The sequence below is a fragment of the Rhinichthys klamathensis genome, unplaced genomic scaffold (assembly GCF_029890125.1).
Source record: "Rhinichthys klamathensis goyatoka isolate OS25496 unplaced genomic scaffold, OSU_Roscu_1.1 h1tg000350l_1, whole genome shotgun sequence".
Classification (NCBI taxonomy): domain Eukaryota; kingdom Metazoa; phylum Chordata; class Actinopteri; order Cypriniformes; family Leuciscidae; genus Rhinichthys; species Rhinichthys klamathensis.
In genome coordinates, this window is record NW_026606862.1 from 1,260,116 (window position 1) to 1,278,858 (window position 18,743).

At 43.2% G+C, this 18,743-nt stretch overlaps 2 protein-coding genes across 2 annotated transcripts; both read left to right on the forward strand.

The window, feature by feature from the left end:
• The first annotated feature begins 1,832 nt into the window (after positions 1 to 1,832).
• Positions 1,833 to 4,174, forward strand: LOC130068946 (NACHT, LRR and PYD domains-containing protein 12-like). Its single transcript, XM_056232603.1, has 2 exons — positions 1,833 to 3,749; positions 3,997 to 4,174. The coding sequence occupies exons 1-2, from the start codon at positions 1,876 to 1,878 to the stop codon at positions 4,172 to 4,174; spliced, it is 2,052 nt and encodes a 683-aa protein (XP_056088578.1). The 5' UTR covers positions 1,833 to 1,875.
• A 93-nt stretch (positions 4,175 to 4,267) lies between these two features.
• LOC130068973 (stonustoxin subunit beta-like) lies at positions 4,268 to 7,220 on the forward strand. Its single transcript, XM_056232631.1, has 3 exons — positions 4,268 to 4,428; positions 4,538 to 4,584; positions 6,517 to 7,220. Exons 1-3 carry the CDS (start codon positions 4,268 to 4,270, stop codon positions 7,065 to 7,067), a joined length of 759 nt encoding a protein of 252 aa, XP_056088606.1. The 3' UTR covers positions 7,068 to 7,220.
• The last annotated feature ends 11,523 nt before the right edge of the window (positions 7,221 to 18,743 follow it).

The window sequence follows — 18,743 nt, forward strand, 5'->3', positions numbered from 1 at the left end:
TCTGACCTGGATATTAATATATATTTTCATTCATATAAATTAATGCCATCTACTTGTAAATCTTATAGCCTCTAATTGGGGTTTTACCAACAAGCGGAATATGCTAATAAATAATAATTGATTATTAAAACCGAATAAATACATAAACACAAAACAGAAGTTCTGTGAAATATCTGCACAATCCTCTATGATGTGTTAATTGCCCATCATTATGTGTGTGTTTTGCTGTTATTGAGTGTCTCTTCCTCTTTCCAGATGATGTGTTTTTTTGGCATGTGACAGTGTCTGTCTGGGCAGAAATGTAACTTCACAGTCTCTTTCGTTTTTTAAAGTAAAAGCAATTGTGTTTAGGATGACCAAAGCACAAGAAGGCAGGAATAAAGAACCCTGATCCCCAACAGAACCATTTCAGCTTAAGTGTTTGTGGGGAGGGTATGGTTTCTAAATACACCCTTTAAACAACCATCTTTGTTTAAACTAGAATTAACTATATTTTACTTTATCAAATTATGATAAAGGTAATGAGATATCAAAGGAGTTTCTGCAGTTTCCAAAAATACTGTTGGTTACAACATGTTAAACTCTGTATTTTCAAATTAAAGGTCTGTAATCAGTTTCTCAACACTCATTTGTAAGAGTAAGTAAGAGTTGAAGGACAGTGACTTTAAAATGAGTCTCCATGTCAAGAGAGACGAAGAGGGCACTGCCTCTAAAATGAGTTCTCCATATCCTGGATCAAGCGGTGTCTCTCTGAAGAGTAATCAATCCATGAATAATGATGATAATTGTAGCGAGCAGGACGAGTGGCGTGATTGATAATAATAATAATAATAATAATAACTTGTACTTATATAGCGCCTTTCATGGTACCCAAGGTCGCTTAACAAATGTGTGTGTGTGTGTGTGTGTGGAGGGGGGAGGGGGGGGGGGGGCTGGGAGAGGAGTTAGGGGTCAAAAGACTTTGTGAAAAGAAATGTTTTAAGGTGCATTTTGAACATGGGCAGGGATGGGGCAGAGCGGACGTGGAATGGTAGATTGTTCCAAAGTATGGGAGCAATTGCAGAGAAAGCCCTGTCCCCAAAAGTCCGCAACCTGGTGCGGGGGGTGACCAGCAGGTCCTTGTCAGAGGACCGCAGGGAACGTGACTGAGTATAGGGATGGAGGAGGTCACTGAGGTATTTTGGTAAGAGTCCATGTAGAGATTTGTAAGTGAGCAGGAGGATCTTGTAGGTGATGCGTGACTTGACTGGCAACCAGTGTAGCTGTTGGATGATAGGAGTGATATGCTGCCAGGGCTTTGTGTGGGTTAGAACCCTGGCAGCAGAGTTCTGTACATACTGCAGTCTGTTAAGGGCCTTAGTGGGCAGTCCAGACAGGACACCATTGCAGTAATCCAGACGGGAGGTGATAAAGGCATGAATGAGTGTCTCAGTTACTGAATCTGTGAGGCAGCCATCCACAACCAGGGCCAGATCACCAACTTTCTTGAGCAGTGGTGCAGGGGCCACCACCATGAGTTGTGATTGACACCTGCGCAACGCACCGGTCTCGTATCTCTCACAGAGGAGCAGAAGCAAAAAAGGAGGAACGACGACAGTGAAGAGAGAGAGTGGACCAGGCCTGGACTTATGTTGTGTTTTGTTTTATTATGTGTACCAGCAGTCGTCCGTGAGGTGCTGCCGTCTTTACTTTCATTTTGTATTTGTTTATTTAATTATCAAAAGTTTTTGAACGTTCGCTGGTTTCCGTCTCCTTCTTCCCACAACAACAACAAACCTTTTTACAATGCTGTTTTTTGTTTTTGTCAGCATCAGCAGCAGACAGGAATCTGAGTCTCCAGAACCCAGCAGTGTGTCTGTGAAGACTCTCAGGTCCATGGATTGTCCTTTAGACTTCAGATATGTAACAGAGACCACTGACCTCATGATGGATGACACACAAGCAGCCCTGCTGGTGGAGACTGGAGACCAAATACTGGATGATGAACTACAGAGAGTCAAGGATCAACACAAAACTAGCATGAAGATCAAATATGAGAGATTATTTGAGGGAATCAAACTACAAGGGAAGCAAACCCTCCTGAACAGGATCTACACACAGCTCTACATCATAGAGGGAGAGAGAGAAGGAGTGAATGAAGAACATGAGGTTTTACAGATGGAGAAAACAGCCAGAACACAACACTCACAAGACACTCCAATCTACTGCAATGACATCTTTAAAGCCTCACCTGAACCAGGATGTGAGGAGGAAGAGCAAATCAAGACTGTTCTTACTAAAGGCATCGCTGGAATCGGGAAAACCGTCTCTGTGCAGAAGTTCATTCTGGACTGGGCCGAGGGAAAAGCCAATCAGGATGTAGATTTCATGTTTGTTCTTCCATTTCGAGAGCTGAACTTGATCCGAGATCATCAGTACAGTCTTCATAGACTTCTGCTGGACTTTCATCCTGAACTTCAAGATCTGGACTCAAAGATTTATGAGGAGTGTAAAGTTGTGTTGATCTTTGATGGTCTGGATGAAAGCAGAATCACACTGATGTTTTCAGACGCTCAGGTAGTTTCTGATGTGACTGAGACTTCATCAGTGGGTGTGTTGATGTCAAAGCTCATGAAAGGAGATCTGCTTCCCTCTTCTCTCATCTGGATCACCTCCAGACCAGCAGCAGCCAATCAGATCCCCTCCAAATACATCCACCGTCTGACAGAGATTCAGGGATTCAGTGATCCTCAGAAGGAGGAATATTTCAGGAAGAGAATCAGTGACGAGCATCAAGCCAGCAGAATCATCTCACACATTAGAAGAGCAAGAAGCCTCCACATCATGTGCCACATACCCGTCTTCTGCTGGATCTCCTCCACTGTGCTTCAGAAGCTCCTGGAAGAAGATCTGAGTGCAGAAATCCCTCAAACTCTGACTGAAATGTACATCCACTTCCTGCTGATTCAGATCAACACAAAGAATCAGAAGTATGAAGAGAGAGATCCAGAGAAACTCCTGCAGTCCAACAGAGAAGTGATTGTGAAACTTGCTGAAGTGGCTTTCCATCAGCTGATGAAGGGCAATGTGATGTTCTATGAGGAGGACCTGAGAGAGAGCGGCATAGACGTCACTGACGCCTCAGTGTATTCTGGGATTTGCACTGAGATCTTTAAGGAGGAATCTGTGATTCATCAGAGGACAGTCTACAGCTTTATTCACCTGAGCGTTCAGGAGTTTCTCGCTGCTTTTTATGTATTTTACCATCATGCAATAAAACATGTTGACACGTTTTGTGATGTGATACATAATCTGCATAGGGATGCAATAGATAAAGCTCTTGAGAGTGAGAAGGGACATCTGGATCTGTTCCTGCGGTTCCTGCTGGGTGTCTCACTGGAGTCCAATCAGAGACTCTTACAGGATCTACTGACACACACAGAGAACAGCTCAGGGAGCATCAGGAGAACCACACAGTACATTAAAGAAAAGATCAATGATGGACATGGACTCTCCACTGAAAGATCCATCAATCTGTTTCTCTGTCTGCTGGAAGTGAAAGATCAGACTTTTTCCAGAGAGATTCAGGAATTTGTAAAGTCAGACAAACACTCAGAGAAGAAACTCTCTCCTGCTCACTGCTCAACAATCTCCTACATGCTTCAGATGTCAGAGGAGGTGCTGGATGAGCTGGACCTCAAGAAATACAACACATCAGATGAGGGTAGAAGAAGACTGATACCAGCTGTGAGCAACTGCAGGAAAGCTCTGTGAGTACAGAATGCATATATTTCTGAATTATCTTTGTGGTTTGTGTATGGTGCTGCAATTTCATAGAAACAGGGTTTGTAAAGAGCTTAGTTTGCTACCAATTCAAATATAAATACCATTAGAATTGCCCTTAACCGTAACTTTAGGAAAACTGTATGAGAATCCAGTAACCATTATTGACTATTGTTGGTTTGGTATATCTTTTCAATAAACAGATTTAAAAAAATTATTCTTTCTCTCTTTCAGTCTTGCTGTCTGTAATATCACTGCTCAGCCTTGTGAAATGATATCATCAGCTCTTCAATCCTCAAACTCTGTCCTGAGAGAACTGGATCTGAGTAACAATGACCTGCAGGATTCAGGAGTGAAGCTGCTCTCGGATGGACTGAAGAGTCCAAATTGTCTGCTAGAGATACTGAGGTAAGACTTTAAGAGATCACTCAGCGAGTCTAATATAATGAAAATGTATTTTTAGCTGTCCTTATTTTTTTTATCCATCTGTAGGTTGTCAGGCTGTATGGTGACAGAGGAAGGCTGTGGTTATGTGTCTTCATCTCTGAGTTCAAACCCCTCTCACCTGAGAGAGCTGGATATGAGCTACAATCACCCAGGAGTTTCAGGTGTACAGCTGCTCTCTGGCAAACTGAAGGATCCAAACTGCTCACTGCAGATACTCAAGTATGTGGGTTCTAAATCTGTCATACAGTTCTGTGTTTATTTGAAATATATGGAGATTAAATGTGTATGGTGCATATATACATTAATGTGTGTGTTCATGTGTTTGTAGCATGGATCATGGGGGGAAGTCCAGAGTTACAGCAGGTCTACACAAATGTAGGTCTACATACACTCACATATCCATTTTGTCAAAGATAGATCACTGAAACAAATTGTTACGTCTGATTTCTTATGCTCCTTTTCCCCTAGACAGTTTGATTACAGTTTTTCTCAATTGCTTAAACACTATAACCAGGCTTTTGAACTAAAATTTCAAAACCATAATGCCATTTATCAAAAAGCACACCCATTTCACTGAACTATGAACACTATTCCCCTGTTTTGACACATTAGTCAGATTTGTTGAACTGTCACAGCAAAACTCTACACACAAATCCCTTCATTTCTCATTGCCTACACCACGTGGTCATTTAGAAAGCACTAGCATTCAAAATTGTTCACTCAAGTCAGCACAGCTTCAGCACAGTTAGCACACAATTACCCAGGTGAAAACACTAAGAGTCAAAATTGAACACACATCAGTCAGATCCTTCAATAGATAGATAAAAGGTTATACAATCTTTTATAAAAGATAAAAATCAGTTTACTGAGTTTTGGAACAATGGATCCACAGAGAAATTAAGCAAGATGTCGAGGAGGGAGAGGGAGAGGAGGAGGAGGAAGAGGAGGAGGAGGAAGAGGAGGAAGAGGAATAGGAGGAGGATGAGGAATAGGAGGAGGATGAGGAAGAGGCGGAGGAAGAGGAGGAGGAGGAGGAAGGGCAAGGGCAAGAAGACAAGCAGTCTCAGATGAAATTCAAGCCACTTTAGTTGGCCATGTCCTTGTCCATGGTATGACTATGAGGGAGGCTGGGCAACGAGTACAGACAAATTTGAGTCGCTTCACCGTCGCCTCCATCATCAGAGCCTTCAGGGAGGTGTGGTGGCAAACAGATTTCTATCACTGAATAAGAGACAAACTTTCCAATTGTCTTTGATGAGGTTTATGTTCTTGCAAGAAAAGGCCAGCATTCGTACAGTCACACAGAGCGGCTGCAGAGTGTGACAGTGAAGGGAGGGCATCCTTTCTCCTTTATAGTCTTGACTCCCAGAATGTTATCTTTCTAGGCCAATGATGGTATTTCAACCATATGTGGAACATTCTTAGACTTGTTCATCATATTGTATCCTTGAGTGGAGGCATGTACCCACACTCTTTACCATTCCAATACAATTCCATATTTGAATAAGGTTTGTGTGTGCTCTTTTACTGTCATATGATGCTCACACACATCTTACGTAAGAGTGGGAGCGAGTAAAAAAAAAAGATGGATGGACCACAAGCAACATGACTTACCAGTTTTGGAAATGTTGTTTTGAATTTATAGCACCAGTGTGTAAGACTATGTTGTAGTGTGTGTGTTTTTGAGGGCTTGTGTGTCCTGTCTGAGGGCAAAGTTTGGTTTTTCAGCAAGAGTGAATGGTTTCGAGTGTAGAGCTTCATTTTGACATGAAAATAGGATGTTTGGGGAATTGGGTGAGACGTTATGGATTTGTGTTTACTGTTTTGAGAATACGAGGCGTAGTTTCAAGAAATGTGTTTAAGCAATCGAGAAAAACTGTAATACAATTTGGGCATGTATTACCTGAGACAAAGTTGTTCAAAGCTTTTTGACTAACCACGCCATTCTCAAAAAACTGATCTGCAAACTCACACAAATGCACACAACATTACGAGTAGATTGTGATGCTACATCTTCAAAACTCAATACTCTGATGTAATAAAACAAAACTTAGTCTGTCATCACAACGTTGGCCTGAGTATACCTGAGCAATCATTTATAAGTCCATACCAAATGTAAAAAAAAAAAACCATGCAAAAATATCTACTTTTGAACAAACGAAAAATTAAATACAATTTTACTTTTGAATATTTGTCTAAATGACATGAAAGTTGTTCCTTCAAAGATTTTACATACACTTGTGCCCCTTAAAATCTAGTATTGCTGCTTGAAGCTTTGTTATAAATTTTGTCTCTTTCTATGTTCAGATGCCTGTGATCTCACACTGGATCCAAACACCATAGATACTCATCTCATTCTGTCTGAGAAGAACAAAAAAGTTACATATATGAAAGAAAAACAGTCATATCTTGATCATCCAGAGAGATTTGATGGCTTTGAACAAGTTCTGTGTGGAGAGAGTCTGACTGGACGCTGTTACTGGGAGGCTGAATGGAGCGGCTGGGTTGATATAGCAGTGACTCATAAAGGAATCTGCAGAAAAGGTGGTAGCAACTGTTGGTTTGGATACAATGATAAATCCTGGACTCTGTACTGCATTAATAATAGATATACTGTCTGTCACAACAATAAGAGCACTGATATATCTGCACCTTTATACTCTAAAAGAGTAGGAGTGTATCTGGACGTGTCGGCCGGCACTCTGTCCTTCTACATCATCTCTGAAACACACACACTCACACTCTTACACACATTCAACACCACATTCACTGAACCCCTCTATGCTGGATTTGGGGTTTATAATGGTTCTTCAGTGTCTCTGTGTCAGATTGAACAACAGGCACACACAACTGACTGAAAGAAACTTAATTTTCTGTTAGTGTGTGAGGGGTCAATCTCATGTTGGTTTTCCAACTTAAGAGTTTTTAATTTAGTTCAGTTCATTATTTTATCCTGTAAAAACCCCTGAGTCTCTATTTATCTAACAATATCACAAAGCATAATGTATATTAGTAAAGTGAATGGTACTGAAAACTTCATTAATTGTACATTATAACCCCAAAAGCTGTAAATGATTTAATTTAGGTGTTGACTCTCATTCTAATTATTTACAGCATTGTTGAAATGAAACTAAAACAATGTTATTTTAGAGTTTTTGTTTTTCAGAGCTGTTTATCTCTAGTCATCATATGAATAATCATCCTTTTAGGGCAGCTTTAAGAATAATAATAAACAATTCAAACCAAACTCATTGATTGCTTTTCTGACTGACATGATGAAATGAAAGAAACAGCAGCATTTGTAATTTTTCTGGATGGTAATTTATTAAATTCAGTAATATTTCTTTTAAATATTTACTTCAGTTTGTTAAAAACTATTTTCTATTTCAAGTGTATCCTAATTTAACCCTGTTAATAAACCATTTCTATTACCACAAAACAATAGTCACACTCTAGCAATGCTTCCAAATAATTTGATATTTCCATCGATGATAGATGCAACATGTAGGGTTTTAATGTCAAAAAAGCATTTAAATCTGATGAAATGTAAATATTTTTTAATATTGTATTTACATTTACATTTACATTTAGTCATTTAGCAGACGCTTTTATCCAAAGCGACTTACAACTGAGGACTAAACCAAGCGAGTCATCGTGAAGAGGCAAAAGCAACGCAAGAAGTGCTCAAAATACAAAGTTCAGACATAGCTCGGAGTAGCATAAGCCAGGCAAGCGAGGATTTAGAGGAAAGGATTTTTTATTTTATTTATTTTTTATGTTAAGTGCTCCTGGAAGAGATGAGTTTTCAGTTGTCTTTTGAATGTTGTCAGGGATTCTGCATTCCGGATGAGGGTGGGCAGATCATTCCACCAGCATGGAACCGCGAATGAGAATGTTCTGGAGAGTGATTTTGTGCCCCGCTGTGATGGTACCACGAGCCGTCGCTCATTGACCGATCGTAGGCTTCTGGTAGGGATGTAGACTTGTAGTAGTGAGTGGAAGTAGGAGGGAGCTGAGCCTGTGGTCAATCTGTAAGCAAGCGTCAAAGCCTTGAACTTGATGCGAGCATCGAGTGGTAGCCAGTGCAGAGAGATGAACAGAGGAGTGACGTGGGCCCTTTTGGGCTCGTTGAAGACAAGACGAGCTGCAGCATTCTGGATCATTTGTAGAGGTTTAGTTGCACATGATGGAAGTCCAGCCAGAAGAGCATTGCAGTAATCAAGCCTAGAAATGACCAGGGCCTGGACGAGAAGTTGTGTTGCATGCTCAGTTAGGAAAGGCCTGATCTTCCTGATGTTGTGCATAGTAAACCTGCATGATCGAGCTGTCTTTGTAATGTGGTCTGTGAAGGTCAGCTGATCATCAAAGATTACTCCAAGATTTCTGACCGACCTTGATGGGGTGATTGAGGAAGAATCTAGCTGGATAGTGAGGTCGTGCTGTAGAGACGGATTGGCAGGGAGGACGAGAAGCTCAGTCTTTGCCAGGTTGAGCTGCAGGTGATGTTCCTTCATCCATGCCGAGATGTCCGCCAGACAGCTTGAGATCCGTACAGCTACTGTGGGATCATCTGGTTGAAATGAGAGGTAGAGCTGGGTGTCATCAGCATAGCAATGGTAAGAGAAACCATGTGCCTGTATGATAGGTCCCAGTGATGTGGTGTAAATGGAGAAGAGGAGCGGTCCGAGAACTGAACCCTGAGGAACGCCTGTGGTCAGTTGATGTGCTTTGGATACCTCACCTCTCCATGTGACCTTGAAGGACCTACCTGTGAGATAGGACTCAAACCAGTTGAGGGAGGTTCCAGTGATGCCCAGTGATGCCCAGTGATGAGAGGGCGAACAAGAGGATCTGATGATTCACAGTGTCGAAGGCAGCAGACAGGTCCAGTAGAATGAGAACTGATGATTTGGAAGCAGCTTTTGCGATCCGCAGGGCTTCCGTGACTGACAGCAATGCAGTCTCAGTTGAATGTCCTTTCTTGAAGCCAGATTGGTTGACATCCAGCTGGTTGTTCAGAGACAGGAAGGATGATACTTGGTTAAAAGCAACTCGTTCAAGTGTTTTCGCAATGAATGGTAGGAGAGAGACAGGTCTGTAGTTCTCTAGAAGTGATGTGTTTAATGTTGATTTTTTTAAGCAGAGGAGTTACCCGAGCCTGCTTAAATGCTGTAGGGAAAATGCCAGTGTGGAGGGATGAGTTGATAATGTGTGTGAGAGCTGGTAGAAGTGTGGGAGAGATGGCTTGTAGAAGGTGTGAGGGGATGGGGTCTAGAGGGCAGGTGGTAGGATGACTGGAGAGGAGAAGTTTAGATACTTCTTCCTCGGTTAGTGGAGTGAAGGAGGAGAGAAGGTTATTGGCTGTGGGAGAGCTTAGTCTGGGTTCCTGTGCTGAGAACTGACTGCTGATAGTGGTAGTTTTGTTAGTGAAGAAGTTAGCAAAATCATCAGCAGTTAAAGAGGAGGTGGGTGGTGGTGGAGGTGGACAGAGGAGAGAATTGAATGTCTTGAACAGTGAACGTGTGTTAGAGGCGCTGTTGATCTTGTTGTGGAAATATTAAGATTTTGCGGCGTGAACATCAACAGAGAAGGCAGAGAGCAGAGATTGATACCTACTGAGGTCAGATGTGTCTTTTGATTTGCGCCATTTCCTCTCCGCTGCCCTGAGTTCGGTCCGGTGTTCACGAAGAACCTCAGATAACCAGGGGTTGGAGGGAGTGGTGCGTGCTGGCCTAGAGGAGAGAGGGCAGATATTGTCTAAAGAAGAGGTTAGGATGGAGCATAAAGTATCCGTTGCAGTATTCACATCCAGAGATGAGAAATGTGAGGGTGAGGGAAGTGAAGATGACACAGCAGAGGAAAGATGGGATGGAGAAAGTGAGCGCAGGTTTCGTCTGAAAGTAAATGGTGGGGAGGTTGGTGGAGCATGGGTAGTGAGTTGTAGATTGAAAGTAATGAGGAAATGATCTGAAACTTGGAGAGGTTTCACCAAAATGTTGTCTGTGATACAGTGGCGTAGACAGGGGAGGGGCCATGGGGCCACTGGCCCCTCCTGAAAGCTGATTGGCCCCCCAGTGTGCCCCCACCCTTCTACTTGTCTGTCATTCAAAAATTCAAATCATAATCTTTCAGTTTGTAGTAGAATAATTCATGATTCCGCGTCGCGATGCTTCTCAACGAGGACCAAGAATAGCGAGCTAGAGCTTTTTCTATTTCTTTTTCATTTTTTTTGACCCAGCGCCAATATTTCCGCCCGTGTTCTCTGATTTGTTACTTAGACTTGAGTGAACTAACATTCAGCCAATCACAGCGCGAAGCATCTATTGGGCGCGTCTGCCATGAGCTTCAAACCTCTTGTTGCTCTTGCGAATTTTCGTGTTCGTTTAGTTGCAGTTTGTTTGGCCGTCTAATCTATTCAGTTTGGCCGTCTAATGTATTCCATGCATGCACCCCAGAAAAAAAGCAGAGGACGATTACATCATTTTTTTGACACACACTGTAAGTATAATGTGTTACAGTATGTCGCGATGACATGAATCACACGTAAAGTTTCCTTGTTATGATTTAACCTGCTGTAACGCAGTAAGACGTGTAAGACAACAGAACCCGTATGGACCTCGTCGCGCAGGATTGTGCCGAGTGTGTGTTAAATGCTCTCCTACTTGTTGCTTTGGATAAAAGCGTCTGTTAAATGAGACATAACAGATTATTCCCAGCAGGCACACAACGTCATAAGACGTTGATATTTGGTTAAATTTTAGTTGCGACGTCGGGTGACCAAAATTCAATGTAAATTCAACATCTAATGTCAATGTTAAATTGATGTCCAATACCGAATACATTGATTTAGGTTTTATTGATATATTTTTTTTATAAAATGTCTGTTGTATAAAATTACTGTAGGCTAGATGTAATCTGTATACATTGAACACTTTGTTTTGTCCAACTGTTAAGAAGTAAGATAAAAGTTATTGTTCAAGTGCAGTTTAACTGAAATATTGTAAATATCATAAAATATCTTTATTTCATAAAAATAAAGTATAGATGTTCACAGTTGTCTGAAAGTCCCAAGTCCTGCAATATTTTTTTATTTCGAGTATGATTTCACAAAAATAGGTTGCTGTAAGCTATCATGGCATGTTCCCAAAATTGGCATAGGGTGCTGTAAAATGCCAATTGCTACTCCATCTAGAATTTATTATTATGAACATCACCTTTCAGTCCCTCCAGAACAACGCGATTATGCGATCGCATGATTCAATGCATAATCAGCCAAAGTCATTTATGCGGGGGCATTTTTTCAAATACGCCGCACTTTTGCCGTATAAATTGCCGATTTCCACGCAAAATATGCGGGGCTTGTATGATTTCATAATCCCCGCATTTTTGTTGCAAAAAAGAAAGTCACATATATCTTAGCAGAAAGTTGAAAAATGTTGCGTTTGCTCCACACGAGAGCAGCCGTTTCCCCCTGTTGCCATGGGAACGTTATGAAGTGACGTAATTACGCGACATGAACATCATTGAAAAGCTGTAAAACAGGAAAAATTTTTTCATATTTTATTTATTCATTTTTACAGAAGTTGTAGCATATTCCTTTTGTAAAGCTACAGAACTTGTTTGACTCATCAATGTTTTGTAAGTTTGAGCCATGTGTTTATTAAGGTCTGAAATAAAACAAAATTAAATATTCCAGCACTTTCTGTGATGTAGTTATGCTTGCTTATCATAGGAAGTAATAAGAAATAGCTCTTTACATTAAGATAGTAGCCTAGTGAGAACAGGGTGTTAGGGAATCACTTTTTCTCTCTTTTTCATCAAACCGCAGTTTTTGCAAGTTCCCGCAATTTCATCACATAAAATTGCATAAATATCCTGCATATTCCATCGCCGCATAATCAAGGATTTAAAAAAGATTTATTACAATTTTATTACAGTTATATGAATTCATTAATTGTGTATTTATTATATGAATGATTAATATAATTATGCATTTATATAAATAAGGCTGTTCTATTATTATTTGTGAGTTGTACACTAATACATTGGATTATTTTATTTATTACAGTTTTTGTTTCACTTTTGTAAAGTGAAAAGTAAATATAAATTGCATTTTATTGTTTTGATTTTGAGCAGTGAATAACTGCTATTAAAAGATAATAGGGTATCACTGTTTATTGCTGATTTTAAAGCTTACTTAACTTGAAATGATTTGGATATCTACAGTTCTACATAAATACACAACATAAGAATGGCCCCTCTGTAATAATTGTGGCCCCTCTTGTGCCCCCCAGTTGAAAAAATCCTAGAATCGCCCCTGCTGTGATACAGTTGCGTGTGTAAACCAGGTCCAGTTGGTTGCCTGACTTGTGAGTACCGATGGTGATGAGCCGTTTGAGATCGAAAGAGGCTAGGAGAGAGATGAAGTCTGTTGCATACGGCTTCGCTAGGTGAATGTTGAAATCGCCAAAGACTACAAGTGGGATGCCATCCTGAGGGAAAGAGGACAGCAACACATCCAGCTCTTCTACAAAGCTTCCCAGTTGACCTGGGGGGCGATAAATAACTACAATATGGATCTTCATGGGAGTTGTAAGTGTAATAGCATGATATTCAAATGAGTTGGTATTGCATAGAGAAGAGAGAGGTGAATATTTCCAATTGTTAGAAACGAGAAGACCAGTGCCCCCACCCCTCCCTGACTGGCGAGGGGTGTGAGAGAAAGAGAAGTTGTTAGAGAGAGCAGCTGGGGTTGCTGAGTCTTCTGGACGGATCCAGGTCTCAGTCAAGCCCAAGATATTAAGAGTAGAATGAGATGCAAAGGCTGGAATGAAGTCAGCTTTATTGACTGCTGATTGACAATTCCATAGACCCATAGAAAGAGTGAGAGGTGAGTGTGAGGATGAGAGAAAAGGGCGCAGATAAGCAGTATTGCGCTGCCTTCTGTGCGTGGTGAGAGAGCGTTGTCGAGAGACAACAGGAATGTGTTGAAAGCACATAATGATAATGGGAAATAAGATAAAGGTAGGAAAGGGTGAAGAAGATACTTTAAGTGCCTTGCAGGTGTCCTTGCTCGGTGGAGTCGCGCAGGTAGAGTCGCAGGTCTTTACCCGAGTCGGTCTTCACACGAGGAGGCTGAACACGAGAGCTGAATGCTTCCGCTGACGCTTCTGCGACAGCGCGCACACTACATAGAAATAATGCTATCAATCGTCTGAGTGAGGACAGCTGTGGTAGTCCTTGCAATTAGCACAGCGAAAGCAAATATCCCGACAATGGCCCAAATCGAAACTAGCTGTTATGAACAGCAATACTTAAGTGCTACAATAACAAGACTACAACCCTTAAGACGGCAGATATTCAAAATAGGAACGCGTCTACTTAAAATAAAGATATTTAGTGAAGATAAAAATTACAAAGAAGCAAAGAATCGAAAATAGCCCTACTTACTTGACAAATGGTAAACAGAGCAACAGGAGAACTGGATATTAAGAAAAAAACAACTTACGCGCACTTGACGTTCTCGCCGAGTGACTGCTTGTATTTGAAGACATTTTATTTACACAACTTTTTAAAAAGTGCATTCATAAACGATTCTTTGCAACAGCAAATCATTTCCAACTTCATGCAGGCCTAATTGAGGCTACTTTTAAAATCACTGAACATCAGTAGGCAGGGGCGGACTGGGACCAAAAAGTGGCCCTGGACTTTCTAGCCCACAGCAGCCCAACACATTGTCATAACATGATCCCAAATCATAACACATTGGCCCATTAATGTGCAGAATATTTTTTAACACCACTTATAGCATAAAAATATAACACAATACAAAAATAAATGCTATTTAAACATTTATTTTAAGTAACACAACCTATATTAGGTCATATTTGTAAAACCAAAGGGAAACAAACAGAAGAACATTAAGACACACAACATATAAAACTATCAAGACAGCATATCAGCTAGTCAGGGGGAGCTAGAGCCCTCAGAGCCTGTTGAACTGCTACTCTTCGCGCCAAATGTATAATCTGTTAATTTTGAAGCATTTCACAGCATCTACCTCTAATGCTTTTTTTAACCGTCGGCTGAAATTGGTCCTCGCCGGCTTTTTTTCGGCCGATTCGACATGTCGGTGAAAGAGGGAACTCTGATTGGCTGTTCAGCTTAGTGAACGAGTCAGTGCACTGCACGAGAATAATAGCAAAACAGCGAGCAAAGAAGTCAAAACAGCACAGATAGAAGGCTGTTCTAATGTTACGTCATATTACCTGAGTGTTCCTTGGCGAATATTTAAATATTAACACGAGAGGAGTGGAATAAAGAAAGTGTTTAGCAGGATTGGAACGGTAAGCACGCACTGCTTTGTTTACGGTGTGTATCTGCAGCCGGCAGCGTCGGTTTCTCTTTTTGAATGACGAATATAGACGAATATATCTCCAGAAATAGACAGTTATCTCATTTACACGCAGGCGCAGAACGCGCATTCTAGCTAACAGTCGGCTGTAGTTCTCTCGGTGTGTTCAAGTGCAGCTTTTTTCCCGCGACACGGCGATGCGAGGCGACAACACAGTCGGCTTTCATCTAATTCCAGGACGTTAAAAGAGGGCGTGTTTCAAGATACGCAATGGAGTAGACCAAACTAATTAACAGGGAGGGAGGGCAATACACTCACGTGCATGCACACAAAACACACTCCTTGTCGGCCGCGCCCGCGCGATTGATTCCCTCATCCATTTGCGGAGAAAAAGAAATGTAATATTATGATTCCCGTCATTTTTTTTATATATATATATTTTATATGTGTACCGGGCCGGCCCACATTGGCCAACGGCCCACCGGGAAAAGTCCCGGTGCTCCAGATGGCCAGTCCGCCCCTGTCAGTAGGCCTAACCACAAGTCCACAAAACATGCTTAACATGTGTAATCGGCGCCAAAGCTGATTGGAGAGAAACTGCACAGACAGACTTATCACAGACAGACTTATATTTTCAAGTATTACAGCTGTATGTTAATGGCATCTTTTTATGAATGAAGGCCAGTATCACTGATATTAATATAGCTACTGATGTCTCCATGAAAATGATTTTTTTCCCCCAAAATTTTAAACATAGGCTTAAAAAAATATAACAACTTTTAACAATTTTAACTTTTAACAATCCTCACTTAAACCCATAATAAATGTCATATTTACCTGTGCCCTTTCCTGTCTAACAGGTATGATATATACAGAAATTGAATAAGGTTATAAAACGTCCCGGGTTACGTATGTAACCCTAGTTCCCCGAAGGGACGGACGCTGCGTGTAATCGCAGTGGGAACGCCCTCCAGCGTGACGCGTCTGAAGCATGAATGAAATCAGTCAATGGAGAGAATGAGCGTACGGCGAGTGACGTCATCGACCAGGAAGCTATAAATATCCCCTGAGCACACAATACGCCAGCTTAAAAGTTACTGAAGCAAGCGACCCAAGGGGATGCCGAGAGTATGGCAGGACACGCAGCGTCCGTCCCTTCGGGGAACTAGGGTTACATACGTAACCCGGGACGTTCCCCTTCAGGGACTACCGCTGCATGTAATCGCAGTGGGAACGCAATACCCACGGCCCCATACGACCAAATCCCCATCGTGTGTCATTCGGAGACACAAACCGACGAGAGAACCTGAGCCCCGGGAGTGGAGCTAAGATCAAGGGAATAAAAACTGACGAAAGTGTGCGGTGAGGACCAGCCTGCCGCATCACAAACGTCCTGAAGAGAAGCTCCTGAAAGAAGAGCTGTAGAAGCAGCCATACTCCAGGTGGAATGAGCCCTTACAGCCAAAGGTGAAGGCTGATGGGCCGAACCATAAGCAAGTGAGATGGCCTCGACCACCCACTTGCTCATCCTTTGCTTAGATGCAGGACACCCTTTCTTAGGTGACCCAAAAAGACGAACAGTTGTTCCGATCTCCTCCACAGGGCAGCTCTGTGGACGTAAGCATCTAAAGCCCCAACTGGGCACAGCAAATTAAGTTTCTCCTGGTCTGACGTCAGAAAAGGCGGAGGACAGAAAACCTGCAGAACTATAGGTCTAACAGAAACAGTTGGAACCTTAGGAACATAACCTGGTCTCGGAAAGAGAAAGGCCTTAACCATACCAGGAGCAAATTCCAGGCACGAGGGAGCCACCGAAAGTGCTTGAATATCTCCAATTCTTTTTAGAGAGGAGATAGCGAGAAGAAGGATAGTCTTAAGAGTAAGAAACTTTTCCGAAACTTCCTCGATGGGCTCGAAAGGAGCAAGGGAGAGACCTTCTAAGATGATGGCCAGATCCCAAGCTGGTACCCTCGTGCAAACTGCAGGCCTCAGCCTCAAGGTGCCACGAAGGAAGCGAGACATAAGTGGGTGTTTCCCGAGGGAACCTCCACTTGAAGGGGTGTGGTAAGCAGCTAAGGCCGCCACATACACCTTCAGTGTGGAGTGGGAAAACCAGAAAACAGAACGGGGCTATTACCAGGAGACTGAGCCTGTCCCGGCGAACCCTCTCCAGAACTCCCGGGAGCAGAGCGATCGGGGGAAAAGCGTACAGACGTGACCTCGGCCACGGATGTACCATCGCGTCCAACCCCAGCGGGGCTGGATGGCTGAGAGAGAACCACAGCGGGCAGTGTGATGTTTCTCGAGAAGCAAATAGGTCTACCTCGACACGACCGAAATGTTTCCATAGGAGTTCCACCACCTCGGGGTGAAGACTCCATTCCCCGGGCCTCGGCCCCTGTCTTGACAGGATGTCTGCCCCCTGATTTAAATACCCCGGGAGATAAAAAGCTCTCAGAGAAAGAATTTTCCCCTGGGACCATAGAAGGATCTGACGTGCCAGTTTGTAAAGCGGGCGAGAACGCAGACCCCCCTGATGGTTGATATAAGAAACCACCGATGTGTTGTCTGTCCGGACAAGAACATGGTGGCCCCTTAGGTCTGGGAGGAAGTGTTTCAGAGCCTGAAACACCGCCAACATCTCTAGGCAGTTTATGTGCCACAGACGATGATGGTCCTCCCACAGACCCTGAGCCGAGCGACCAATCATGATCGCCCCCCAACCCGTGAGAGAGGCATCTGTCGTTAGCATAACGCGACGACAAGGAGCTCCTAACACAGGGCCTTGGGACAGAAACCAAGGATCTTTCCACATGATCAGGGCGCGATGACACCGTCGCGAACTCATGATCATGCGAAGCGGATTTCCCCTCGGGGAGAATCCCTTGGTTCTGAGCCAACACTGTAACGGTCTCATGTGCAAGAGGCCAAAAGGTATCACGTTGGACGCAGCTGCCATGAGACCTAACAGTCTCTGGAACTGTTTTACAGTGGATGACTGGCCTAGCTTGACCTGATCTACTGCGGCGAGAATCAAAGCAATACAAGCAGGTGACAATCGTGCCTGCATCGTCGTTGAATCCCACACTACACCTAGAAAAGTGGTTCTCTGTAATGGAGAAAGAACACTCTTTTTGGCGTTGAGCCTCAGCCCCAGTCTCTTGATATGAGCAAGAACGACATCTCGGTGCCGAACCGCCTGTTGTTCCGATTGAGCTAAAATCAAGCAATCGTCTATATAATTCAGAATGCGGATGCCCTGTAACCTCAGTGGGGCTATAGCAGCATCCATATACTTCGTGAATGTTCGGGGTGACAGTGCTAGGCCGAACGGAAGAACCCGATATTGTTTTTGTGCAGTGAATTCAAGTCTTTCACGATGGGGACCACCCTCAGAGTCCTGACGTTCAGCACGTCAGGATTTTTTTTTTTTTTTTATGAAGTACCGGCTGTAGTATCCTAACTCCCTGCTGGGTGGGGGAACCCGTTCTATAGCCCCTTTTTCCAGCAGAGTTTTTACCTCCTGTTCTAATACCAGAGCCTGCTCGGGGCCCACCACTGTGAGCAGAACCCCTCTGAACCGAGGTGGACGTGTTCTGAACTGAATAGCGTACCCGTTCTCTATAGTATTCAGGACCCACTGAGAAACGTTGGGGAGAATTTTCCATTCCGCCAGGAACTCTACTAAGGGAATCAGCCTCTCGAGGCTGGCCTCTGGATGAACATCCCGAGTGACAGACACAGCGCCCTGTAACACACAGGCAGGGAACAGCTGGTCTGGGCACTCCACAACCCTCCTCGGAGGGGGCGAGCGTCCCTCAGGAAATCGGTCGCCGAGTCTCTCTACGCCCTGTAAAGGCAGGGTAAGTAGAGCAGACCCCTGAGGGCATTGGGAAAGACAGGGCACCGTGTTTTTGTGCAGTGAACTCAAGTCTTTCACGATAGGGATCACCCTCAGAGTCCTGACGTTCAGTACGTCAGGATTTTTTCGACGCGGCCTTCTTGGCGATAATGACTGTCCTCAGATCAGCCCTACCGCGGGAAGGTCACGCCGGAGAGCGCCCCGCCTCGTCCCTCCAGTTTCTCTACGGGGGGGCACGAGACGTGACACTTCGTTTCTGCTGCGCTCTTTTTGAGGTACTCGGCGACTGGGACTGCCCTCGCTCAGCAGCCCCAGCGA

Bases quoted from the DNA above. Each gene is read 5' to 3' on its own strand.
- LOC130068973 (XM_056232631.1), top strand. From the start codon at position 4,268: ATGGTGACAGAGGAAGGCTGTGGTTATGTGTCTTCATCTCTGAGTTCA. The intron at 4,429-4,537 runs GTATGTGGGTTC...ATGTGTTTGTAG, and splicing joins TGCTCACTGCAGATACTCAA to CATGGATCATGGGGGGAAGT. The intron at 4,585-6,516 runs GTAGGTCTACAT...TTCTATGTTCAG, and splicing joins TACAGCAGGTCTACACAAAT to ATGCCTGTGATCTCACACTG.
- LOC130068946 (XM_056232603.1), top strand. From the start codon at position 1,876: ATGGATTGTCCTTTAGACTTCAGATATGTAACAGAGACCACTGACCTC. The intron at 3,750-3,996 runs GTGAGTACAGAA...TCTCTCTTTCAG, and splicing joins AGCAACTGCAGGAAAGCTCT to TCTTGCTGTCTGTAATATCA.